At 37.0% G+C, this 21,670-nt stretch overlaps 1 protein-coding gene across 2 annotated transcripts in view; it reads right to left on the bottom strand.

Annotated features, from left to right (window-relative positions):
* Positions 1-1,534: 1,534 nt before the first annotated feature.
* The window catches only part of PERP (p53 apoptosis effector related to PMP22), a 35,133-nt gene continuing 14,997 nt past the window's right edge, over positions 1,535-21,670 (bottom strand). For both annotated transcript variants that reach the window (XM_078155116.1, XM_020973747.2), the window contains exons 2-3: positions 6,725-6,865; positions 1,535-3,029 (exon numbers count right to left, since the gene is read on the bottom strand). In XM_078155116.1, the coding sequence (XP_078011242.1) occupies positions 2,806-3,029; positions 6,725-6,865 (365 nt within the window). In that variant the 3' untranslated portion in view covers positions 1,535-2,805. The remainder of the gene's footprint in view (positions 3,030-6,724; positions 6,866-21,670) is intronic.

Raw genomic sequence — 21,670 nt, 5'->3', positions numbered from 1 at the left:
TCCCTCAGGCAGTTTCTAGGTTATTTCTCCAGATATGACATATGAGTATCTACTCTACAGAGTCTTACCCATCAAGGTGTGGAGGACCCCATCCCTTGCTTTGGGCCAAATGAGGTTCCAGCCAAAGGGATGATGATTTGTGTGTCATCATTTCTGGAGTGTCTGGTTGGAAGGTTTCAGACACAGCAGCTCATAAGGAACATGGAGCTCTATTTGTCAGACCTTGTGTCCCCATTATCTCATTGAGCTATATTCAGAAGTGGTGTGGTTGAACTGGTCATTGTGCACATTGAAGGTCCTAGCAACAGTAGAAGAGGTAGTGGTTTATTTTGTTTTCAATAAGATTCACTCTGCTCACATTCCTTTGAGCTTATACTAGGAAGCACAAGACATACTGGGATACAAGGCAAAGTAACCAGCAGGGTTTAAGGTCCAAAGTCCATAGCTTCGGACAAAAAAAAAATCTCTGTTCTCTCCCTTTCACCACTATACAGTGTTAATCCAATTCAGTTCAATTCAACCAACATTTACTAAGCTATTATTCTTTTTTTTCTAAGATATTATTCTTGACCCACTAATATCTGATGACCTGTATTAGAGTGTTTCCTTATATGTAGTAATTGAATCTAATTCAGTGAGGATAATTTAAGTTCAAGTACATTTAGAGGATGGAGAAGAAGAGGAAATGCTTTAATATGGGCAAAACAAGTAAGGAAAGATAGTTCAGGTAAAACACAGGGAATAAGAACAGCAAGGTCTTGAAAACTTCATTCGTCTTTAGGTCTAATGCAGCAGCAATTCTCAAAGTGTGATCCAGGGACCTTGGAGGGCTTCAAGGTAAAAAATTATTTTTATAATAATACCACCAAGATAGTTTAATTTCTAATATTGGTAGATATAATCTACATAGATCAACATTCATTGGAGCAAATGAAGGACATTTTCACTAAGAGAAAATATAGTACAGTAAATAAAGGACTTGACTTAAAATCAGAAAGACTGAGGTTCAAATCCCATCTCAGACACTAGGCCAGTGTGTAACCCTCAGCAAGTCACTTATTCTAAGACTCATTTTCTTCATCTTGAAAATGGAGAGAATAATTTCACGTGTTTCCCAAGAGTGTTGTTGTAAAGTACTTTTCTCGTTCTATATAGATTTTCAGCTATTATTATTATGGAGTGTCTTTGCATAGAGCAGAACCGTGATGCATTTCCCTTTATGGCAAAACAGCATGGAAATGATCCCATATTTATGACTATCAGCAAATCACTCAATCTCTCTATGCCGCAGTTTTCTCAACTCCAAAGTTAGAGGATGGGGCCAGATGATCTCTAACATGCCTCCTATAAATCTATGATGCTATGCATTAAGGGAAAAAAATTCTGAGCGAGTCATTAGGAGGGATCAAAGTTTGTGAGGAAACAAGGAATAATAGAGCAACTTTTCATCTTATGCAAAGTTTGCCCTACTATCTCCAAACAAATATTTATTCATAAGCCTTCTTTTTATTTTTGGAAATAAATACAACAATCATACTAGAAACAAGCAACAGGTGACCTGGTTTATTAGGAAGAATTCATAATTAAAACATTTGCATTTGCTTATTCTGCAATATACAAAAAGCATAATTTGATAAGTAAATTCAGTTTTGACTTTCAATCTGTTGGCTAACATAAATGGTAAGAAACCCAAATACATCACGGTGTGGTCATTTGTAGAAACAGCATTTCTTATTACTCTTTTATTCAGTGCATTGTAATTTTTTTTAACTCTATATTACTTACCAAGGACCACCAGACTTTTTGCTGCATTTTAGGTTTTAAAGTACAATCTTTAGACTATTTTAGCAATAGCGATAAGAATGCAGCCAAATCAGACTGGAACTGAAAAATTCAATGCAATTCATGGGGGTTATGTGCATGGCATATGCAGCACAAGCAAAAATGACCCCCATTTTCCAATCTGGTCTAATCTGGCCAGAGTCATATAGACAAAGAAATAATACAGACCAATGAGCATAGTGCTTTTACCTTAGCCCAACCCTAAGTACTACTTGAAAGGAAAAAAAATCTTAACATTTTACTCCAAAATGAGAGTTTCAAATGCAATAGGCCCATTGGCCCATTGGGAACAACAACATTGATCTTCTTTTGTTTTGTTTCCCTAAATGATATTTTAGACACAACATTGAATGTAATAAAAACTCACGGATTTGTAAGGTTAATGAGAAATCATGAATAATGTTAGGGAAGCAGGTTATCACCATGCTTTTTAAAGAGACAAAAAGGTGAATTGGGGAAAAAAAAACTTTGCATATCTTAAAATATTCAGCTGAGAACTATTGCTAACTTAAAAAAATATCTTCTCCTCTTCCCTTGGTCCATCTTAGGAAATCCAGTCCATTAAATAACAACCTGACTGTCTAAAGCAATTCCAGTTTCTATTGTATACAATAATTACTTTAGGTTATTAATTAGATTTTTATAAACTGTATACTAATTTTAAAGGCAGATTTTTTGGAGAACTTTGGCATGTTGTCAGCAATGAATTAAAAGGAACAAGGCATATTTAACACAATAATTCTCCTGAAACATGAATATAAAAATATAAAACCATTTAAGGTACCTAAGGTAATCTCAAATTTTTATGACGTTTTAAAAATTTGCCCAAAAATAGCTGAATCCTTTGCATATCACTGTAGACATGTAAGTTCAGTATGGTCTGGGAAGAAATGAGTGTCTTTCTGTCTCTGGAATCCAGTTGTCAAAGTAGTATCAATATTCTTTTGCTTTTACTCTCTGCTTTTAAGATGAAGTGTAGAAATACCTGGGTTTAGCATTGCCCAGGAGATCATCTTCATAGTTGGGGAGGCAGCAGAAGAAGAAGGAACAGCCTATGAGGATAATGGTAGCTGCCCATCCAAAGCCATAAGCCCAGTTGTAATAATACCTGGTAACAAGATCACCTTGAAGGAATTGCCGGGTGTACATCACTGGATAAATAACCAGAGAGATGATCTGAAACACAGCTAAAGGTAGGGGGAAAAACACAGAAAAAAAATGAATAAAAACAAACACACTAATTTTCTCATCTTTAATATTTCTTTCCCCATAGAAATATAAATTCTACTCTAGGGGTGAGAATACTGCTCAATCAATCATCCTTGATTGAATGGCTATCATATGCTCAGCACTAAGTGATAGAGTATGAAAGAATTATTAGAGAACAATGCTTTATATATAACAGGAACTCAGCAAATGTTGAATTGAATGACATGCAGACATGAAACAATAAACATGAAATTATTGTATGGATACTTATGAATTCATGTAGTACATCAGAAACTTCTCATATACTACATACTATTTTCTAATTTTCTATACCCAGGGTCCAAACTTTTTTGATCAACCACCGCTATTTGTAAAAAAATAAAATAAAATAAAATAAAATTATAGAGCATGTATCCACAATATACACAAAATCATTTATAAATTACATACATGTACGTAGGTATAAGTTTAGTTTTAATGTCTGTCATAGCTGAAAAATATGTAGACTTAAATATGGAAGCACATCATTGGCTTCACTTATCAAATCATGATCATTTTTTAGTCTCATCTACCAATTATTTTTAGATGAATATGTAGAATACTGAGAAGCATGAGAAGACTTTTATGAAGTGATGCAAAGTGAAGCAGACAGAACCAGGAAAACTACACACACACACACACACACACACACACACATGAAATGTCCACAACAGTGTAAATGGAAAGAATAACAAAATGAAATGAAATACCACATAATTATAGTAGACAAGTCTGGTCCCAAAGAACAGATATGAGAATGTTATCTCCCTCCTTTGTTGACTCAAGGTGTCAGTTTTTAGATATGTTAGCTAGTTTTGCTAAGCTATCTTTCTTTTTATTCTTTGTTACATGGGATGGCTCTCTGGGCAAGGGAGAAGGAAGGAATATGGTAGGAAATTAAAGTGATATTTAAAAAACAGTATCAATAAAAATATGACCTTTACCTCAAAGGGACAGATTAAGTATGCTTTTTTTTTTAATATCTGCTAGGTAGCACATTTCCAACAGCTACTTGTCACAGAATAGTTCAGCAAATATAAGACACTTGTAAAAGAAAAATGGATAATATCTTTAAGTTTAGTAATTCCTTTAAGTACTTTGCCAAGGGAGTACCAGCTTTTGGCATATGCAATCCTTTTGGGACAAAGTTTTTTTGGAGGCTTTTTGTTTGTTTTGGAAACTCTTGCCAAATAAATGTTTTCTGAAGGATATTTGTATTTTCCCAATACCTGAGACTAGAACTTTACAGATATTTTTGTGGTTTATTATATATCTCTTCATATGTATAGATTTCTACACATGGAAACAGAGATAGATGGATTGATCTGTAGATAGATTGATAGATGTCTATATCTATATCTATTTTTTTCTTGTTTCTTTGTCTTGTTTCATGAATTTGGGTATTCAGCTAATTTTCTTGGGGGGTGCTAGGCAATGGGGTTAAGTGACTTGCCCAGGGTCACACAGCTAGTGAGTGTCAAATGTTTGGTCTGAGACTGTATTTGAACTCAGGTCCCCAGGGCCAGTGCTCTATCCACTGCACCATCTAGCTGCCCCTCAGCTAAGTTTTTAAATGATGAAACTAAGTAAGTAAATGTCTCAAATATTAAATACATCTGTGATCTCTAGATCACAATGATAAATTTATATGCATGTATCAAATAACAACTATGCGACAGGTATTCTAAGTAATATAATTCAAAATTACATAGTCCCTGTCCTCAACGAGCTTATAGTCTACTAGGGAGACAACATGTACATAAATATGTTTAAAATACAAACAAAAGAAACAAAAAAGGAGCTTGGGGAGGGAAGCAACTTCAAGATGAGGGATCAAGAATGACCATGTAGAAGATGGTGCTTGAACTAAGTTAGGAAGAAAATTAGGGATTCTAAGAGGCAGAGGTGATGAGGGAGTACATGGAGGATGGACACCACAAAGGCTCAGAGGCAGGAGGTGGAGTATCATGTATGGGGAATAGCAAGAAGGTCAATATGTCTTGTCTTTAGAGTGCTAAAAGGCAAGTGATATGTAATAAATCTAGAAAAGTAGGCTGAAACTAAGTTGTGAAGGGTTTAAAATCAGTCTTACTGAATAGTGGAGTGATAAAGTTAAAAAAAAAGAGCTTTATAGAAAAACCAGTTTAGCAGCTATGTGGAAGATGTGTTGGAGAGGGGAGTAACTTTAGGCAAGGAAAGCAATTAGGAGGCTATTTCAATATTACAGATGAAAAGTGATGGGGGCCTGAACTACAGTACTGGCTGGATGAATAAAGAGGTGGGGATGGATGCAAGATATGTTGCACAGGTAGACGTAACAAGATGGCAGTGAACTGGGTATGTGTGGTTACTGAGGATGAAGAGTCAAGAATGACACCAAGGTTGCAAACATGAACGACTCAAACAATGGCAGTGCCTTAGATGGAAATAGGGAGGTCAGGAGAAGGGTAGGTTTGGGGGAGAACCTCTCACTGTCCATATCTGCAAAATGGGGATGATTAGACAATCCCTACTTCAGTGGGTTGTTCAATCAATCCACCCTTGAATAAATTTAAGCATTTATTAAATACCTACTATGTGCCAAGCACATAAACCGGTGAGGTGGTGCAATGGATAAGAGTGCAGGGTCTGGAGTTAGGAAGACTCAGCTTTATAAATTCAAATTTCAACACTTACTAGCTGTGTGACCCTGGGCAAGTCACTTAATATTATTTGCCTCAGTTTCCTCATCTGTAAAATGAGCTGGAGAAGGAAATGGTAAACCACTCCAGTATCTTTGCCAAGAAAAACCTCCAAGCAGCTAGGTGACACAGTGGATAGAGCTCTGGCCTTGGAGTCAGGAGGACGTGAGTTCAAATCCAGTCTCAGACACGTGACACTTACTAGCTGTGTGACCCTGGGCAAGTCACTTAACCTCAATTGCCTCACCAAAAAAAAGCGAAAAAACCAAACCAAAGCAAAAAAAAAAACCCAAACCAAAATGGAGTCATAAAGAGTTAGATATGACTGAAATGACTGAACAGGAACAAATGTGCCAAGCACTGTGCTAGACACTGGAAATATAAAGACAAAAACAAAAGCCCCTTCTTTCCAGAAGGACCTTATGTTCTACCAAGTGAAATACATGTATACATAAGTAAATATACACTATATACCAAAGAAATAGCAAGTAATTAGAGAGGGAGGACACTAGCAACTGGGGAGCTCAGGAAATGTGTTGTGTCACTGCTGGTATCTGAGCTCATTTTTAAAGAAATCTAAGCATTCTAAGAGGCAGAAGTGAAAAACAAGTACATGAAGAAATCACTTTGTAAACCTCAAAGTGCTGTATAAATGTGTTACTATTTCTGTGCCTCCTATGTTGTTTCCAAAAACAAAATCATAGATTTAGAGCTGGAAGGGAACTTGGAGGTCATCTAGCCCATCTTACAGATGAGGAACCTGAGGGCCCAAGGGGTTAACGAAGATGCCCAAGGTAACCCAGGTAGTGATTGGCACAACTGTGATTCTGACTCCACAGCCAGAACTCTCTCCATTACATCACAGTGGGATGCAGTCTCTGTCAAGACACATATTATGGTATCAATGCTCACAGATATTAGGGAAGAAAATTACTCTTCAAACACATTCTTACCAGCAAGGGCCAGCAGTCCTCCAATCACTCGCAGGAAAACAAGCATTTGCGGTCCACAAAGAGCAAAGAAGGAGAGGATGAAGCAGATCACCAGGATGATGCAGCCACACATGAGCATAGCAGCTGCTGCTCTTCCCCAGGCTACCCAAAAGAGACAGAGAGATACAATATTTAATAACAAATAAGGCTGCAAAAATATCAAGGACAGCTTATGGAAGCACTGTCAGTAGTCTACATTCTTTCATTAGATTTTTTTGGAGGGCAAAGGAGCTATTTTCCTTCTTTATTTCTTCATTGGCATTCTCACACCTCCCCTTCCCCCCTTTAAGGAGCATATAATTATCTTCAGCCTGGTTAGAAATGTAAGCACAACAATGAAAAGCAGTCTAGGAAAATGGCATTTCCTGTATTTCTAATCCCTTGTGTTGGACCTGTACTCTACTGCCAGAGATCATAACCACACCCTCTGGGAATCCAGAGCCAAGAAAGAGAATATTGCAGCCTTTGTTTGGTTGAGCTGGCAGGGTCCAACAGAACAGCCTGCGGCCCCATCCGTCCCAACCTGAATAGGTGAAGGCTCAATGATTTCATCAGTGTGGGAACTAGGGTGTTGAAGCTTCCTTTATCCCTTTGTCCTTTCATCAGCTCAGACCCTAACCTGTCTATGACGCAGTAGATATGGACTAGGGAGTTGCCTGAGGAACAAATAGGTTAAGTGATTTGCTGGTGGTGACTCTGGTCCTCCTTATTCCAAGCTTAGCACTCTATTCATTCTACCATGCTCCCTATATCCCTTGTTCCACCCACTGGCCCCAACACTTACCATATATTTCTAAGGGAAGTGTTTGCTTCCCTGAGACAAGAAAATTTTATACCAACTCTCCCCTTTTAAAATTTCCTAACCTACCACAGGTCTAGTTAAAGTCAAACAAATATTAAGTTCCTAATCTTCATAGGCCCTGTGTTTCATAAGCCAGATTTACAGGGTCAAAAAAGAAACAATCTCAAGGGCTTTGAGGAAACTCTGTAGAAGAAACCACACGTGAAAGTGGTATTAGGATGGAGCTGGCAACAGCAGCTGGTAGATATGACAAAGTCTAATGGAAAAAAGATAGCACATCACTGGGTGTTAAATGAAGCTAGGGATATGAGGTGAAGAAGTACACAGATATATGCACATATATATGTATATGAGGTGAGGACAGAGAACATTCCAACAGAGGAAACATACAGTCTGTCCTAAAGCATGGAGATAGGAGATGAAATATTGTATGTGTGAGACAAAAGGGCAACAATAATAACACAAAAAGAAAACAAAACAAAATGTTTTGGTTTTTGTTATGGGACAATCTAAAATAGAACATCTTTTGGATTAATTTTTTTAAACTTATCTTCACATGTATAGAAATCTAAGCATCCTCAACATGTGAGCTGCCTTTCTCTGCTTCCTTTTAGCTTCTGTTGTATCTTTCTGGAGGTGTAGTAACCAGAACAGTATTCAGCATTCCAAGTTAAGATATTCTCAGGTTTGGGATAATGCTTCTGGCTGTATATACCTTTAGTGAGGATTCATACGGTGTGTATGTTGCAAACTGCACCCTAAATCTTGCCATTCCAGTTAGCATGTCCTAGGGCAGGTCCTCTTTGGAACAACTCAAGCTACAGTTTGTAATAAATAGAAACTTACTAGCCTTATTTTCAGTTTTAAAGTAGCACCAGGTTACAAGAATGGATATAATAACCTTTATCACTTTCAAATTAATTAATAACACTGGATTTCCAGCATCAAACCCAGCAATTACTATCATTTCATATGCTTTATCAAATTATTTTTTTTCCTGCAGGACAGGGGTGGAACGCATTGTGTATAAAGGGCAATGAATACCCCATCTTCTATATTTGATATTCACCAAGCCTTCCGCATCCAAAGAGATGTAGAGAAGTGGTGAGGATATAGAAAGTCACCGAAATTGTTAAAGTGTTAGCTAATAAATCCTTCCATAAAGTGTCGATGAATTGTGGTTATTGAATGTGGAATACAGGAGCTAGAGATAATTAACGATCAACTTTGCTTGCCAGGCATTCAGCGTGGTGCCGCAGAAAGCAGGCTGTGTGTAAAGCTGAAAGGTCCAGTTAGGTTCAGGCTATATCTGTGCGACTTACTTCCTATATGACCCTGGACATGACAGTTCACCTCTCTGGGCCTCAGTTTTCTCATCTATAAAATGGACTCAATGACTTCCAAGGATCCATTTAGTTCTGTTTCTAGGAACTTCTGAATACTTAGGGGATTCCAAACTTAAAGAATTCATGCATCATTATGTATTTACTCTGAGGAATAACACTGTAAATTTAGGCAATGGGGAAGTCCTGTGATCCTCCTCTGTCCCTCCCCACTACTGTTAGTTGTAATGTTGAGCACAAATTCTGTCAACTGTTTAATATCCTAACATTAGGAATATGTTTTGAAGCTCCCAAACCACCATCTTGCTTTGCTAATATTTCCAAGGAAGCCATCAGACTTTGGGGTTGGGGATAGAATGGTCAAATAGGACATAATTTATTAATTTTCTGACCATTGTCAGATAGACCACCATCAATCAACCACATATTCCAGTACACAAGCAAGAGCCAGGCATTTCAATCTGTAAAGCCTTACATGATGCTCTTTCTCCCCAAGGAAAGCAAAACAAACTATGCAGGAGTTACCAGGCAAAGACATCTGGATAGAAGACAAAATCAATTCATGGAAAAGTACAAAGAGCTACCATGGTATGGTGGAAAGACATCTGGAGTCAGAGGATCTGGGTTCAAATCCTAGCTCTGCTACTTAGCTTTGTGACCTTGGGCAAGTAGCTTTACTTTTCTAGACTTCAATTTCCTAGTCTGTAAAATGAAGGGAGGTGGTCTAAAGTCTCTTTGCTTTGTGGAATAGGAATTAGGCCAAAACAGGAGCAATGTGTGGAAGTTTCAAATAGATAATTTAAGTTTGACGTGGGAAAAAATTCCCAACAATTGACCTATCAAAAGTAGACTAGACAGACTCCTCTCCTATTTTGTTGTTGTTGTTCAGTCATTTCAGTTGCGCCCAACTCTTCATGACCCCCTTTGCGGTTTTCTTGGCATGGATACTGGAGTGGTTTGATATTTCCTTCTTCAGCTCATTTTACAGATGAGGAAACTGAAGTAAACAGGGTTAAGTGACTTGCCCAGGGTCACACAGCTAGTAAGTGTCTGAGGCTGAATTTGAAGAGTCTTCCTGATTCCAAGCTCAGTATTCTATCTACTTCTCCACCTAGTGCCTTCTGCTCTCCTTGGAAGTCTACAAATAAACATGTAATTCTTGAGTATATTATAGTAGAGATTCCTTTTACATTTTGGTTGAACTAGAGGACTGCCATGATCTCTTCCAACTCTGAAAATCTGGGGTCCCTTCAAACTCTAAACCAATGATCTGGGAAGGAACTTGGGAGGTAAAGTCATTCTGAGGCTGGTGAAAACAGGCAATCTAGTTGCAACAGTTTTAGAGACTGTTACATTTTCAGGGAGGAAGAATCTGTGAAGTAATCACACTGCTAATTTCTAATATTTTTGTATGTTTCATGTACATACAAACATAACACACATATTTAAATGTGACTTATTTTAAGCCCAGTTAATATTTAGCATTACTGTTTGTATTATGAGTATACTGTTAATATTGGGTCTACTTGTTAATGTTTTATTAAAAATTTATTTTTCTTTTGCTTTCCCCAGTGAAATTCAGTTTACAGACATTTGCATTAAAGGAAGCTGCCCAGAAAGCTATCGGAATATATCTATTCAGATAAGTGAGGGAAACTTCCCTCTTAAAATTCTACAGAGAGGATAGTGATGTTCAGCCACAGAGCAAAACAAAATGGGTTGGTGGTATAGCAAGAAGACTAGATTGGATATAAGACAAAACTTCTTAACTCTAAGGGTAACTGAGGCACTGACATAACCTCCCTAAGGGAAATAGTAAATGTCTGACTGTTGAGATCTTACAGCCATCAAACTTGAATGTCTGAGGGGTGGGACCTAGACCTGAGGAATTTTAGATTCTTTCTTTGTGGTTCTAAGTGTATGTTATATACAGACAAAGATTGCATATGTATATGCCTATCTAAAACAGAGCAATGTATGATCATTTCATACACGGCTTACCTCCCCCTCCCCAGACTGCCTTTGTTAGATAAACACATACAAGAGGTTCAGGCACACATATAAAAAAATACATGCCTGCATCCCCCCCAAAAAAAATCCTGCATCTTAACTTAAGGCCTAGTTAATTGGTCTCATTCATCCAAAAAAATGACATCATGATGGCTGACGCACATAAGAACTTCTGCTAACCACTCTTGAACCCAACAGAGCTCAGACCTTCACATCCACTTATTATCCAAAGACAACAGAGCAATTAGCTGATGAACTAGGTAGAGGAGGCAGCTAATTAAGATGTTAGGCCCCAAATGTCACTCAATTAGCTTAGTTGACCTAATTCATTAGATCAACTATATTCCACTTTATGCTGAAACATTAAAAACCAAATTGGAGGATGTTTGCTTTTTTCAATATGCCTCAACTTAGGATTTCTTCAAATGACATATTTCTTTAGTGTATTTAAAATAGCTGCTGCTAAAAATTCTATTTTTTACACAGCTTTAAAGATGAATAAATACACATTTATATATATAATTGTTCAGCTTTGCTTGGGTGTATTAATGGAGAGCTCACTGATTCAAGGGATGACATTTTGACTGTAAACTCTTTCCTAACAAAGTACATAAACCAGATTGCTTCACGTATGCAAGAAAATTGTACTGGCACAGATCAAATAGACACATAGACAAAGGGTGTGTGGGGTTAAGGTTCAAAGGGACATGAGATTGAATCATTGACAGTATTCTAAGTTTGGCTCACAGCAAAAATCTACCAGTAAACAATGGAAAAAGGAACTTGGAATTACATCCAAAAAGTGACTTAAAATATCTACTACCTTTAAGTACAAGATCCTAGTGCTAGGCAGATACCAAAGGGAGGATAATGACAAAAAGATACACAAAAAATTTTATAGCAGCCCTCCCCACCCTTTTTTAGAAGCAAAGACCTAGAAACAAGGCACTTGTTCATCAATCAGTAAACAGCTAAACCAATTGTGGCACAAGAATGTAATGGAATATGATGTGGTCATAAGAAATGATGAACATGAAAAACACAGAAAACCATGAAAAAATTCTAATGGAGTGAAGTGAGCAGAACCAGGGAAACATCATACACACTGATGATGATAATGTAAGTGGAAGGACCAACCAAAAAAAAACCCCAATATATAATTATCATGACCAAACTTAGTCCTGAAGAAAAGATGAGAAACTACACTTCTCTCTCTTCTTTAGAGAGGAGAGGGAATATGGACATAGAACTTCAAGCATACTATAAGCCTCGAATGAGAGGTTGATTAGTTTTGTTGAATTACCTTTATTTGTGACCCTTTGGGTAGAGAATAACCCAGATATATGTGTATGGAAATACTGGTGATGTAAAAACAAAAGCTATCCATAAAAAGGTTTCTCAAATGTCCTATAAAAAAGTGAAAGGGGAAAAAAAACACAACACGCTGCCACTTGTAAACATTTAACTGAGATTCTCTCATTTGTCGAGTTTTTTTAGGCAAATGTAATAGGCTGAATTCTCCCTATTGAACTATATATGTTTATTACCGTACATTCATACAAATATTTTAGTTACTCTGACATTGGACCTCCCTTTGATATGACCCATTTTTCTTTTATTCACATCTTACCATTCTAAATATAATTGTGATAATTAACATTATCATAAACTGGTTATTATAACATTTAAAATGTTTGTGATTTTAAAACAATCAATTAAAACACATTCACATTCATAATAGCTAAAGTGAAACATATTTCACTTTGTACCATAAAATTATCTTCTCTTTTCTACTTGTATACATGATATTGACTTATTAGCAAAGTAGCATCCAGTAGGTGAAAATTTCCATATAACGTTGGTGATTTTTTTCTTTTCTACTGTGAAGCTAAAATGCTACCCCTGGAGCTATATTGTTTTATTTAAAGTCCCAGGCATAAATTCTACATTTAATTTGACAAACATATATACACATAAATGCACATACATCCTTACTAATTTTTTAAAAAAGTATTAATGTTTATTCAGGAGTTATTTTATTTTTATCAGAAACAACTCTAAATATCAATGCAAATGATACTTGTTTAGTTGCTATTTACATTTAAATTACCTAATTTCAATGGATAAAATATTTTTTTTTTGCCGTCTCAAAGTGCCAGTCAATTTTCGTTGACCATTCATTCTCGATCAATTTTCCTCACATAATCATAGCTAGTGTGTACTCCATGGCTGTGGTTCTGCCTTTTTTTAAAGAACTTATTTAGGATGATTTCATAAAGGTATTTCCAGATTTCTTTGAATTCTTTATACCTGAACACATTGATTGCTTTCTAACATCAGCAATAAATCTGGGATTTCATCATTATAGTGAACTTCCAATAAGAAAACTCCCTCTACCATAGCAGATCAGCACCAACTCTGCAATTTATAGTCTAAGAGAGCTGCCTAGGGAACTGACAGATTCAGTGACTTGACCAGAATCAAAGGCAGAATTTGTTAGAGGTTGGAATCATACCCAGGTCTTTCTGGCTCCAAGGTCAGCTCTCTTTGCACTACACCGATTCATTTCTCATTCCATCATATTAATATACTGCAATTTATTTAACCACATTCTCCTATTGTTGAATATTTGGATTGTTTCTAGGGTTTTTTTTAAATTAACAATTACATATAATTCTGCTATGAAAATCTTTGAATAAACATTTCATTATTTTTAATGGAAATTAACAATTACTTCACTATAAACAGAATATGATTCTGAAATCTGAAGTATCATTTCTAATTAAATAGCTTTGGGGCAGTTCAATAAAAGAATGAGTCCCCCACCCCCCAAAAAAATTAAGGGCTGATTTCATTTCCTAAAGGTAGGGTGTTATATTGCCTCTCCTTGATTCCATGAATAAGTTTAATACACTTTGTTAAATTCAATAGGTTATGATCTCTTTCCATTTAAATTTTGAAACTTAATCAATCAATAAGCATTTATTAAGAGCCTACTATGGGCTAGGGACTTGGGTACAAATACAAAAGTAAAATAATCCCTATCCTCAAGTTTACAATTGCAAATCTGGGTGAGTGGAATATAGTAGTATCTTTGGCAGAAATATAGTTCATCAGAAAGATAAGTTTGTAAGAAAATATATTGTTTCGGTTTTATACATATTAAGTTTGAGTTGTCTACAGGACATCCAGTTTGACATGTCCATTTCGCAGTTCATGGTTTGGAAATAGATCTCAGCAGAGCTCTTAGCTAGATGGGGCTAACAATATTAATTAAACTCATTACAAAGATAATTGAATGCAAAATACAAAGATCCTCTTACTTAAATCAGTGTTGGTTATTATGCTACTACCTTAATCAACTTACAACTCACACTCCACCCAAGTTAAATTTTCTTTTTCTAATTTCATAATGATATTTCTTCACTATAGACTAGATACAAAAAAGGTATCTAAATGTCATTCTTGGATAATCCTTACAGGACTAAATTGTGTCAATATCAGAATAATTTAAAAAGATGTTTATATGCAATATTAATAGATATTAATTAATAAAGAGACAACATCTTCTGGCATTGTCACTATTTAATTTTATATGAGCTCATTGTTGTCATGTTCAGTCATGTTCCACACTTCGTGACCCCATTTGGGGTCTTCTTGGCAGAGATACTGGAGTGGTTTGCCATTTCTTTCTCCAGTACATTTTACAGATGATGAATTGAGGCAAACAAGGTTAAGTGACTTGCTCAGGCTCACACAGCTAGTAAGCGTCTGAGTCCAGATTTGAAATCAGGAAGATGAGTCTTCCTGACTTCCAGCTGGGAACTCTATCCACTGCACCATCTAGCTACCCTATGAGCACTTATAATATGTGAAGCAAATCTAGAATGTAGAATAGTATATGGAGTCTCCATTATAAAAGAAAACAAAACTGAATACTAGCTCCTAAAAAGTGCAGAATCGACATCAGAGTTTCAACATAATAGGAAAAGTGAAGTTACTTAATGTTTGGCAGGTCAGAATCCATGCCAAGCCCCACAGACATACATCGGCAACCAAAAAGAATGTTTGAGGTTTCAGAAGAGGACGTGGCTTCATAAAGGAAATACAGGGCTGCCTGTTAACACTAGGAAGGGAAGCGTGAGACATCCATTCCAGCTATTGAGGTGATTATCAGATTTACCAGTGAAGTTTTCAACCTATTAAGTACCTACAAACTAAAGCAGGCAATTCATCCTCATATGTTGCCGAAAGGCAATATGGTACTGTAGATGGAGGCCCAGCCTTGGTGTGAGTTCAAGTCCTGAGGCTCAGGTGATTTGCCCAAGATTACAGAAGTAGTGAACATCCGAGGCAAGATGTGAACCCAAATTTTCTGACCCTAAAGATAGTGTGCTTTCCATTTTCCATGCTGTGACTATGGGGAGGAGCAGTTAGGTGGTACAGCAGATAGAGCACTGACCCTGGAGTCAGGAGGACCTGAGTTCAAATCTGGCCTCAGACACTTCGCAGTGACCCTGGGCAAGTCTGTTTGCCTCAGTTTAAAATGAGCTGGAGAAGCAAATGGCAAACAATTCCAGTATCTTTGCCAAGAAAACACCAAATAGAGTCACAAAGAGTCAAACACAGCTGAAAAGCAATTGAACTGACCACGGGGAAGTCACTTAGCTTAAGTACAACATTTCTGTAATATGCTTTCTAAGTCTTGCCATCCTATACAAAAGTGAGTTAATGCTATTATTCTGACTTTCCCAAGAATACAAAAAGTCTTTATTAAAAGGGAGATTAAGTCTCAAGAGTTTGATTCCAAGCTCTGTATTCTTTAACTAAGCCACAATGACTCTCCGCTCTTTCCCCATGAAGAGGGAGTGGTTCAAACTCATCTCCATAATTTCCCTCCCTGACATGTAGTAGCTTGCTTAAGAAGCTAAATCCAACGTTAATTAATTCCCCATAAGGCATCCACCTCATGCTCTTGCCTTTCTCAGAAGATTGGAAAGGGAGGAACTTTGGGTGGAGTAGAGTGAACTATGTATGTGTATGCTTGAACACTAAAATCCATCTCAGCATTTTATCTACACAAACAATTCAAACCTCCATTTGGATGTGTGTTGGACTAGATTTTTCTTTTTACATGTTTTGAGAAATGCAAATTATAATTCAATTTTTAAAAAACCTTTTATTTTCCTTAGCATCATTGCTATGCTTTACTTTGCCTGGGTAGACTGTGTATTTATATCAGCAAATTCACCTCATCGGTGTAATTAATGAAAGTGATGGTCAAGGAATAATGGTAACAATTATACCAGCAAATTCCCAGTAGAACAAAAATTCCTTGACTACTGACACTTTCTTGTTTTAGTCTTTGCCTCTCCCAGGCCTGGTATATATGTAGTAGGTATTTAATGTTGTTTGATTGAATTTCTGACATACATTAGAAAGTATTCATAATAACACTATGGTATTTTAAAACCATCTATCTCAGGCTATCATTTCAGTTAACCAAAGTAATCCAAGGACTATATGGCTTCTAAGGTCCCTTCAAACTTTAAACCTATGATCTTATGAAATGCCCTGGTGTTATGTCTCATTGTATCTGTTACAACAATTAATGTCTCCATTGATAGTATATGATAACCAGTCATGACAGTGTCCTTTCCTTCCTCAAAAGAGGGTAGTTCAGTTGCATCAAAGAAACTTGTGAGTAATTTCACAGATAAACACCAGGTCCTCTAATTAAGGCTCGTTTCCCCCTCTCTTCAAAAAGCAGTACATGTCTATTCCTTTCAGATCATTATTTTTATATTCTCACTGTAACATCATTCACAAAACCTTGGCCTCCATAAAAACTGAAACTGAGAAGGCAAAGAGCTGAAGAAGCTGTCCCTTTGGAAAAGTAATTTTGAGACTTTTTGATGCCACAAGTCCACTAATACATTTGCATAATACTAGAGATTTAAGGGTATAGGGCTGTAAGGAGTAGTAAGACATTACCACTACCACTTAAGGTTTAAATTCTAAATATCATGTGAATCATGCACTCATCCATATTGTATACATTTCACCAGCTGAATTTCAGTTAAGGTATCATATTTAGAAAACAACACTGTGGCAAATTTGCAGACCAATTGCTCAAATAAAGACATACATATTTCCCACAGGCAGTTTATTGATATAGAGGTTAAAGCAAGGATTCTAAGCTTTTTGTGTGTCGTGCATTCCTTTTCGATCCTGTCTCACGAAGCCTTACCCCTTCTCAGAATAATATTTTTAAATGCAGAAAATAAATACATAGGATTACAAAGGAAATAGCATGTAGAAGTACAGTTATGAATTTTTTAGTACATAAAACTGAGATAGAACTCCTGGCAAAATGATGAAAAGCAATCATTTTTTCTCCTGTGATTTCATTGGTATTGGAAATTCCAAGCACAAAAATTCTTCCTATTACTGCAGATCAGCCACTATTCTATAACTTATAGTCTTTGAGAGTTGTGTGAGGCACTGCAAAGTTACATGACTTGCTCATGGTCGAAAACCTTGTATGTGTCAGAAGTAGGATTTGAACCTAGAGCTCCCTGATTCCAAAGCCAATCCTCTATCATTTATGCCAGCCTGCCTCTTGAAAGCTTGATTAGAATTTCAAATGAGGAATCAAAAAGTACTGATACTTTGATTTCATCTATCCTTAACTCTAAATCTCACAGAGATATTTTCAAAATTGCCATTTCCACAGATTTAGAAACCCTGACCTGTGGAGTATGTGGGTATGTCAGAATTATAGACTAGGAAAGATAGGTAGTATTCTGGAATACAGAGTCAATATCCAAAGAATTTGCAAAGGGCTAGAACAAGCTGAATCTAAAACTTTAGAACTTAATTGACTTAAGTCTAAAATCCTATCCTTGTTAAAACAACAACAAAAAGTGCACAAGTACAGGGTAGGGAAGATGTGAAAAAAATCTAGGGGAACTTGAGGGTCTCAATATGGCAGGCAAAAAAATAGTGTCCAAACTAAAAAAAGTGATAGTCCCATTGAACTTAAGCATATTCAGTTTGGGAGATCACTCATAGTTTACAAAGAATATTAATAAGCTTAAGAATATCAGGAAATGGTCACTAGGATGGTGATTGGGCTGGACACAGTGCCATAAAAGGACTGATTGAAGAAACACAGTGGACATTTAGCCTAATGAAGACTCACATGGGGTTGTCTTTCTGGGTCCCAGAGGGCAGAATTAGGAGCATTTAGGGTTACCACCTATTACTTGGGTGTCAGGGGGGCTCAACTGGGATCAGTGTCAAGATAATCTTCCTCATGGTATTAGACCTGTCCCAATTTCTAAAGGTGTGCCTAGGAACACTTCCTTTCATTTAGATGTCTTCAGACAAATGCTGGATGGGCACTTTTTAGGGATAGTGTAGAGAGGAATTCCTGTTCAGTTATATTGTACTAGATGACTTCTGAGGTCATTTAAATTCTAAAATTCTGTGGTCCTGGGAATGTTAGACTTGGGAGGGAACTTGGAGGTGTTGAACCTCCTTTAATTTTATAGATAAGGAAAATAAGATTCAGAGAAATTGTGACTTATGCAAGGTCACATACATAGTTAGTGGAAAAGACAGGAGTAGAACTAGGTTGCCTGACTGCCAGTACAATACTCTTTCCATCATAGTACCGTTTCTTATATACCAAGACCTAAAATTAGAGGGAGGAAAATCAGAATAGCATCTTATCAGGACTGTTTTCTGACATTTCTTGAATGCCCGATCATATTGTACCTTTGAAGCAAATGACTTAAAAGAACACTTAAGACAAGTGCTTCATCTCTAATCTGGGAAAAATCATCAATAATTTAAATTTCATTAATAAAAAAAATAGAAGACACTTAACATGTTTATATGCTTTGATGATATGTACTGTCCATCATGGCTATATTTTCAGGTACCTGTGAATTTAGGTGGGATATTGAATGATTATGGGGACGGGGGAGTGTAAAGTACAAATGACCCCATAGCTAGAGGCACAGGGCACAGCACTGCAGCAGAGCACAAGCAACCTTTCAAACTCCGTGACTAAAAAGGTCAGAGGTTTGTTCTGATGAGTCAAAGAAGCTACCTTCTTCCCCCCCCCCCCCCCCCGCCCCGTGGTTACCTCTTTCCCTTGGAGCATTTCCCTTTCCTTCCCTTGGTTGTGACTTGTTCCTAGTCATGGGTAGAAACTGTGTTTGATACGTTGTTCATACTTAGAACCTTTCGTATAAGCAACAAGAACAACCAAACACAAAAACTTGTGGAAGTTACGCCCAATCTTGCAAATGTATTCTTGTTTTTCATAAAGAAAGGACTTTGATATGCTTTTCCAAGACTGCATCAGAATGAAAATGGAGCTTTCTAAAAGAGCAATCTTTAAGCTAAATCCAAGTATATTCTAAACATTCTCAGTTTTCCCTTTCAAATTAAAAAGGAAAAGGCTACAAATTTCTACCAGTTGAGAAAATATGTATACACATGCTTCTATGTGTAATTTAAATTACTTGTGCTCTCTCAAGGTTCAAGGTATTGAAAGTATTATTCTGTGGTTAGTTCAACCACACCCTGTTTAAAAAAAATTTTGAAGTTCAACCCAGCAGTACCCTAAAAAACAGCAATGGGGCAGCTAGGTGGCGTAGTGGATAGAGCACCAGCCCTGGATTCAGGAGGACCCGAGTTCAGATTCGGCCTCAGACACATAACACTTACTAGCTGTGTGACCCTGGGCAAGTCACTTAACCCCATTGCCTAGCAACAACAACAACAACAACAACAACAAGTATGATGCTTCTTTCATCAGAGGGGTCAAGCCAAGCCACACTCAAGCAGTAATGAACCTGATGGTTTTCTCAAGGCACCCACCACTCCAATACCAAAGAACTACTTTGGCAAGCTTTTGTTTTTCTAAGCAGGTTACTACAGTTTTTGTTCACCGTTAGCCTTTGTAGCAAAATGTCTTTGAAAATCTTTTTGTTTGTTTTTTTTTCAGTTAAAAATCTTTTTTCACTCCCTTTTAACTCACCATTGCCTCTCTTGCCAACCAAAAAGAAAACCAAAACCTCTGAAGCAAATAGGCATAGTTAAGCAAAACAAATTCCCACATTGGGCTATGGCCAAAAATGTGCCTCGGTCTGCTTTGGGAGTCCATCAGATCTCTTCTCTTCACCTCTCAGAAAGTTAAAATTCTAACTAGGACATGGGATTATATTATTTCAAAGAAATTTATTCCTCTGTCTGAAACAGAGGTGCTAGGAAGGGTTTCAGTTTGTATGTAGCAAAACATTTAAAATATTTATCTTAAAGGAAAGAGCATGGACATTTAGCAAAGTGCAGACTCCAATCAGTCCCTAGCTTTACCACCTTTCCCAATTTGCCCTCTGCCTGAAAGATCCCAGGATTCCTTTGAAGGAATTATACAAGAGGGTCTTCTAAATATTTGTATAGGAAGTAAACAAATATGATCTTCAATAAAGATGGTCTGGTGAGAAGCCCTGGTATTATAGACTTAGGGATATCTAAATTGAGCAGTCACAACAGGCAACGGAAAAGGACATCCACAGGGTTTTTTGTTTGTTTGTTTGTTTTTCACTGTTATCAGGCTATGGTTATGAAGGCCTTGTGTTAGTCTCCATTAAGTAGCATTTAAACACTAAGGCTAGGGCAGCTAGGTGGCTCAGTGAATTATAGTGCCAGGCCTTGAGTAAGGAAGACTCCTTTTCCTGAGTTCAAATCTGGCCTCAGACATTTACTAGCTGCATGACCGGCAGGTCACTTAATCCTGTTTGCCTCAGTTTCCTCATCAGTCAAATGAACTAGAGAAGGAAATGGCAAACCACTACAATATCTTTTCCAAGAAAACTGCAAATGGGGTCACGAAAGTCAGACACTACTGAAATAAATGAACAACAATAAGCATTGAGGTTGCTTTTAGACAGACAAATTGAACAATATCATCTTATAAATCCTTGACACATATGGTGCCATTTTCGACTGGTAAAGTGAATGGCCTGGAAAAACACAAGTGTTGCTTCATTCGTTACTGCAATCAATTTAGCATTCCTTGGGGGTTTGCATAAACTGGAGGGAATACCCACATTCGTGAGATAACAGATTCATTTTCGGTACTGAAATACTTGCATGTAAAAATCATATTGTACACTAGGAAAGAGGATGCCAGGGTATTGCACTGGAATGATTTTTGGTTTTCTGCCTTTGAAACGTGTAACCAGTATGACCTTGGGCAAATCACTGAAGTTCTCTCAACTTGGGTTTCCTTCCTGTCAAACCTTTAGATGACTTCTAAACTCCACCACACCCCAAGCTCGGATCTGTGAACCTCAAAGTTTCCTTCCAGCTCTAATCTATGATCCATAAGCTTGCCATCACTGAGCTTCCGGTCACCATTAGAGTAACTATCTGAAATCTGCTTTACATGATTTATTTGCATTTCATTTCTTACATGAAATGAACACAAATTTGTTAAGCACCTAACCTATACAAAGCATTATGCTATGATCAGTGGATACAAAGACAAGGAACTCACAAGCAAAGAATTTGGCAGAAGTCAGAAATGCATTCCTTAAAACAAGAGCTAACATGATCTCACCTTTTAAATTACTGAAGGATCTGCTAAAATTATACTTGTGAGAACTTGGCCTAAGAAAACATTTTTAAGAAGGAAAGAGGAGAAAGGGAAAATTCTTGGAGTGGAATCTCTGT

Source organism: Phascolarctos cinereus, unplaced genomic scaffold (genome assembly GCF_003287225.1).
Source record: "Phascolarctos cinereus isolate Bilbo 61053 unplaced genomic scaffold, phaCin_HiC Scaffold_5;HRSCAF=322, whole genome shotgun sequence".
NCBI classification, from domain to species: Eukaryota; Metazoa; Chordata; class Mammalia; order Diprotodontia; family Phascolarctidae; genus Phascolarctos; species Phascolarctos cinereus.
The sequence above is the reverse complement of the archived record's forward strand: the minus strand, read 5'-3'. Positions and strand labels throughout refer to the sequence as shown.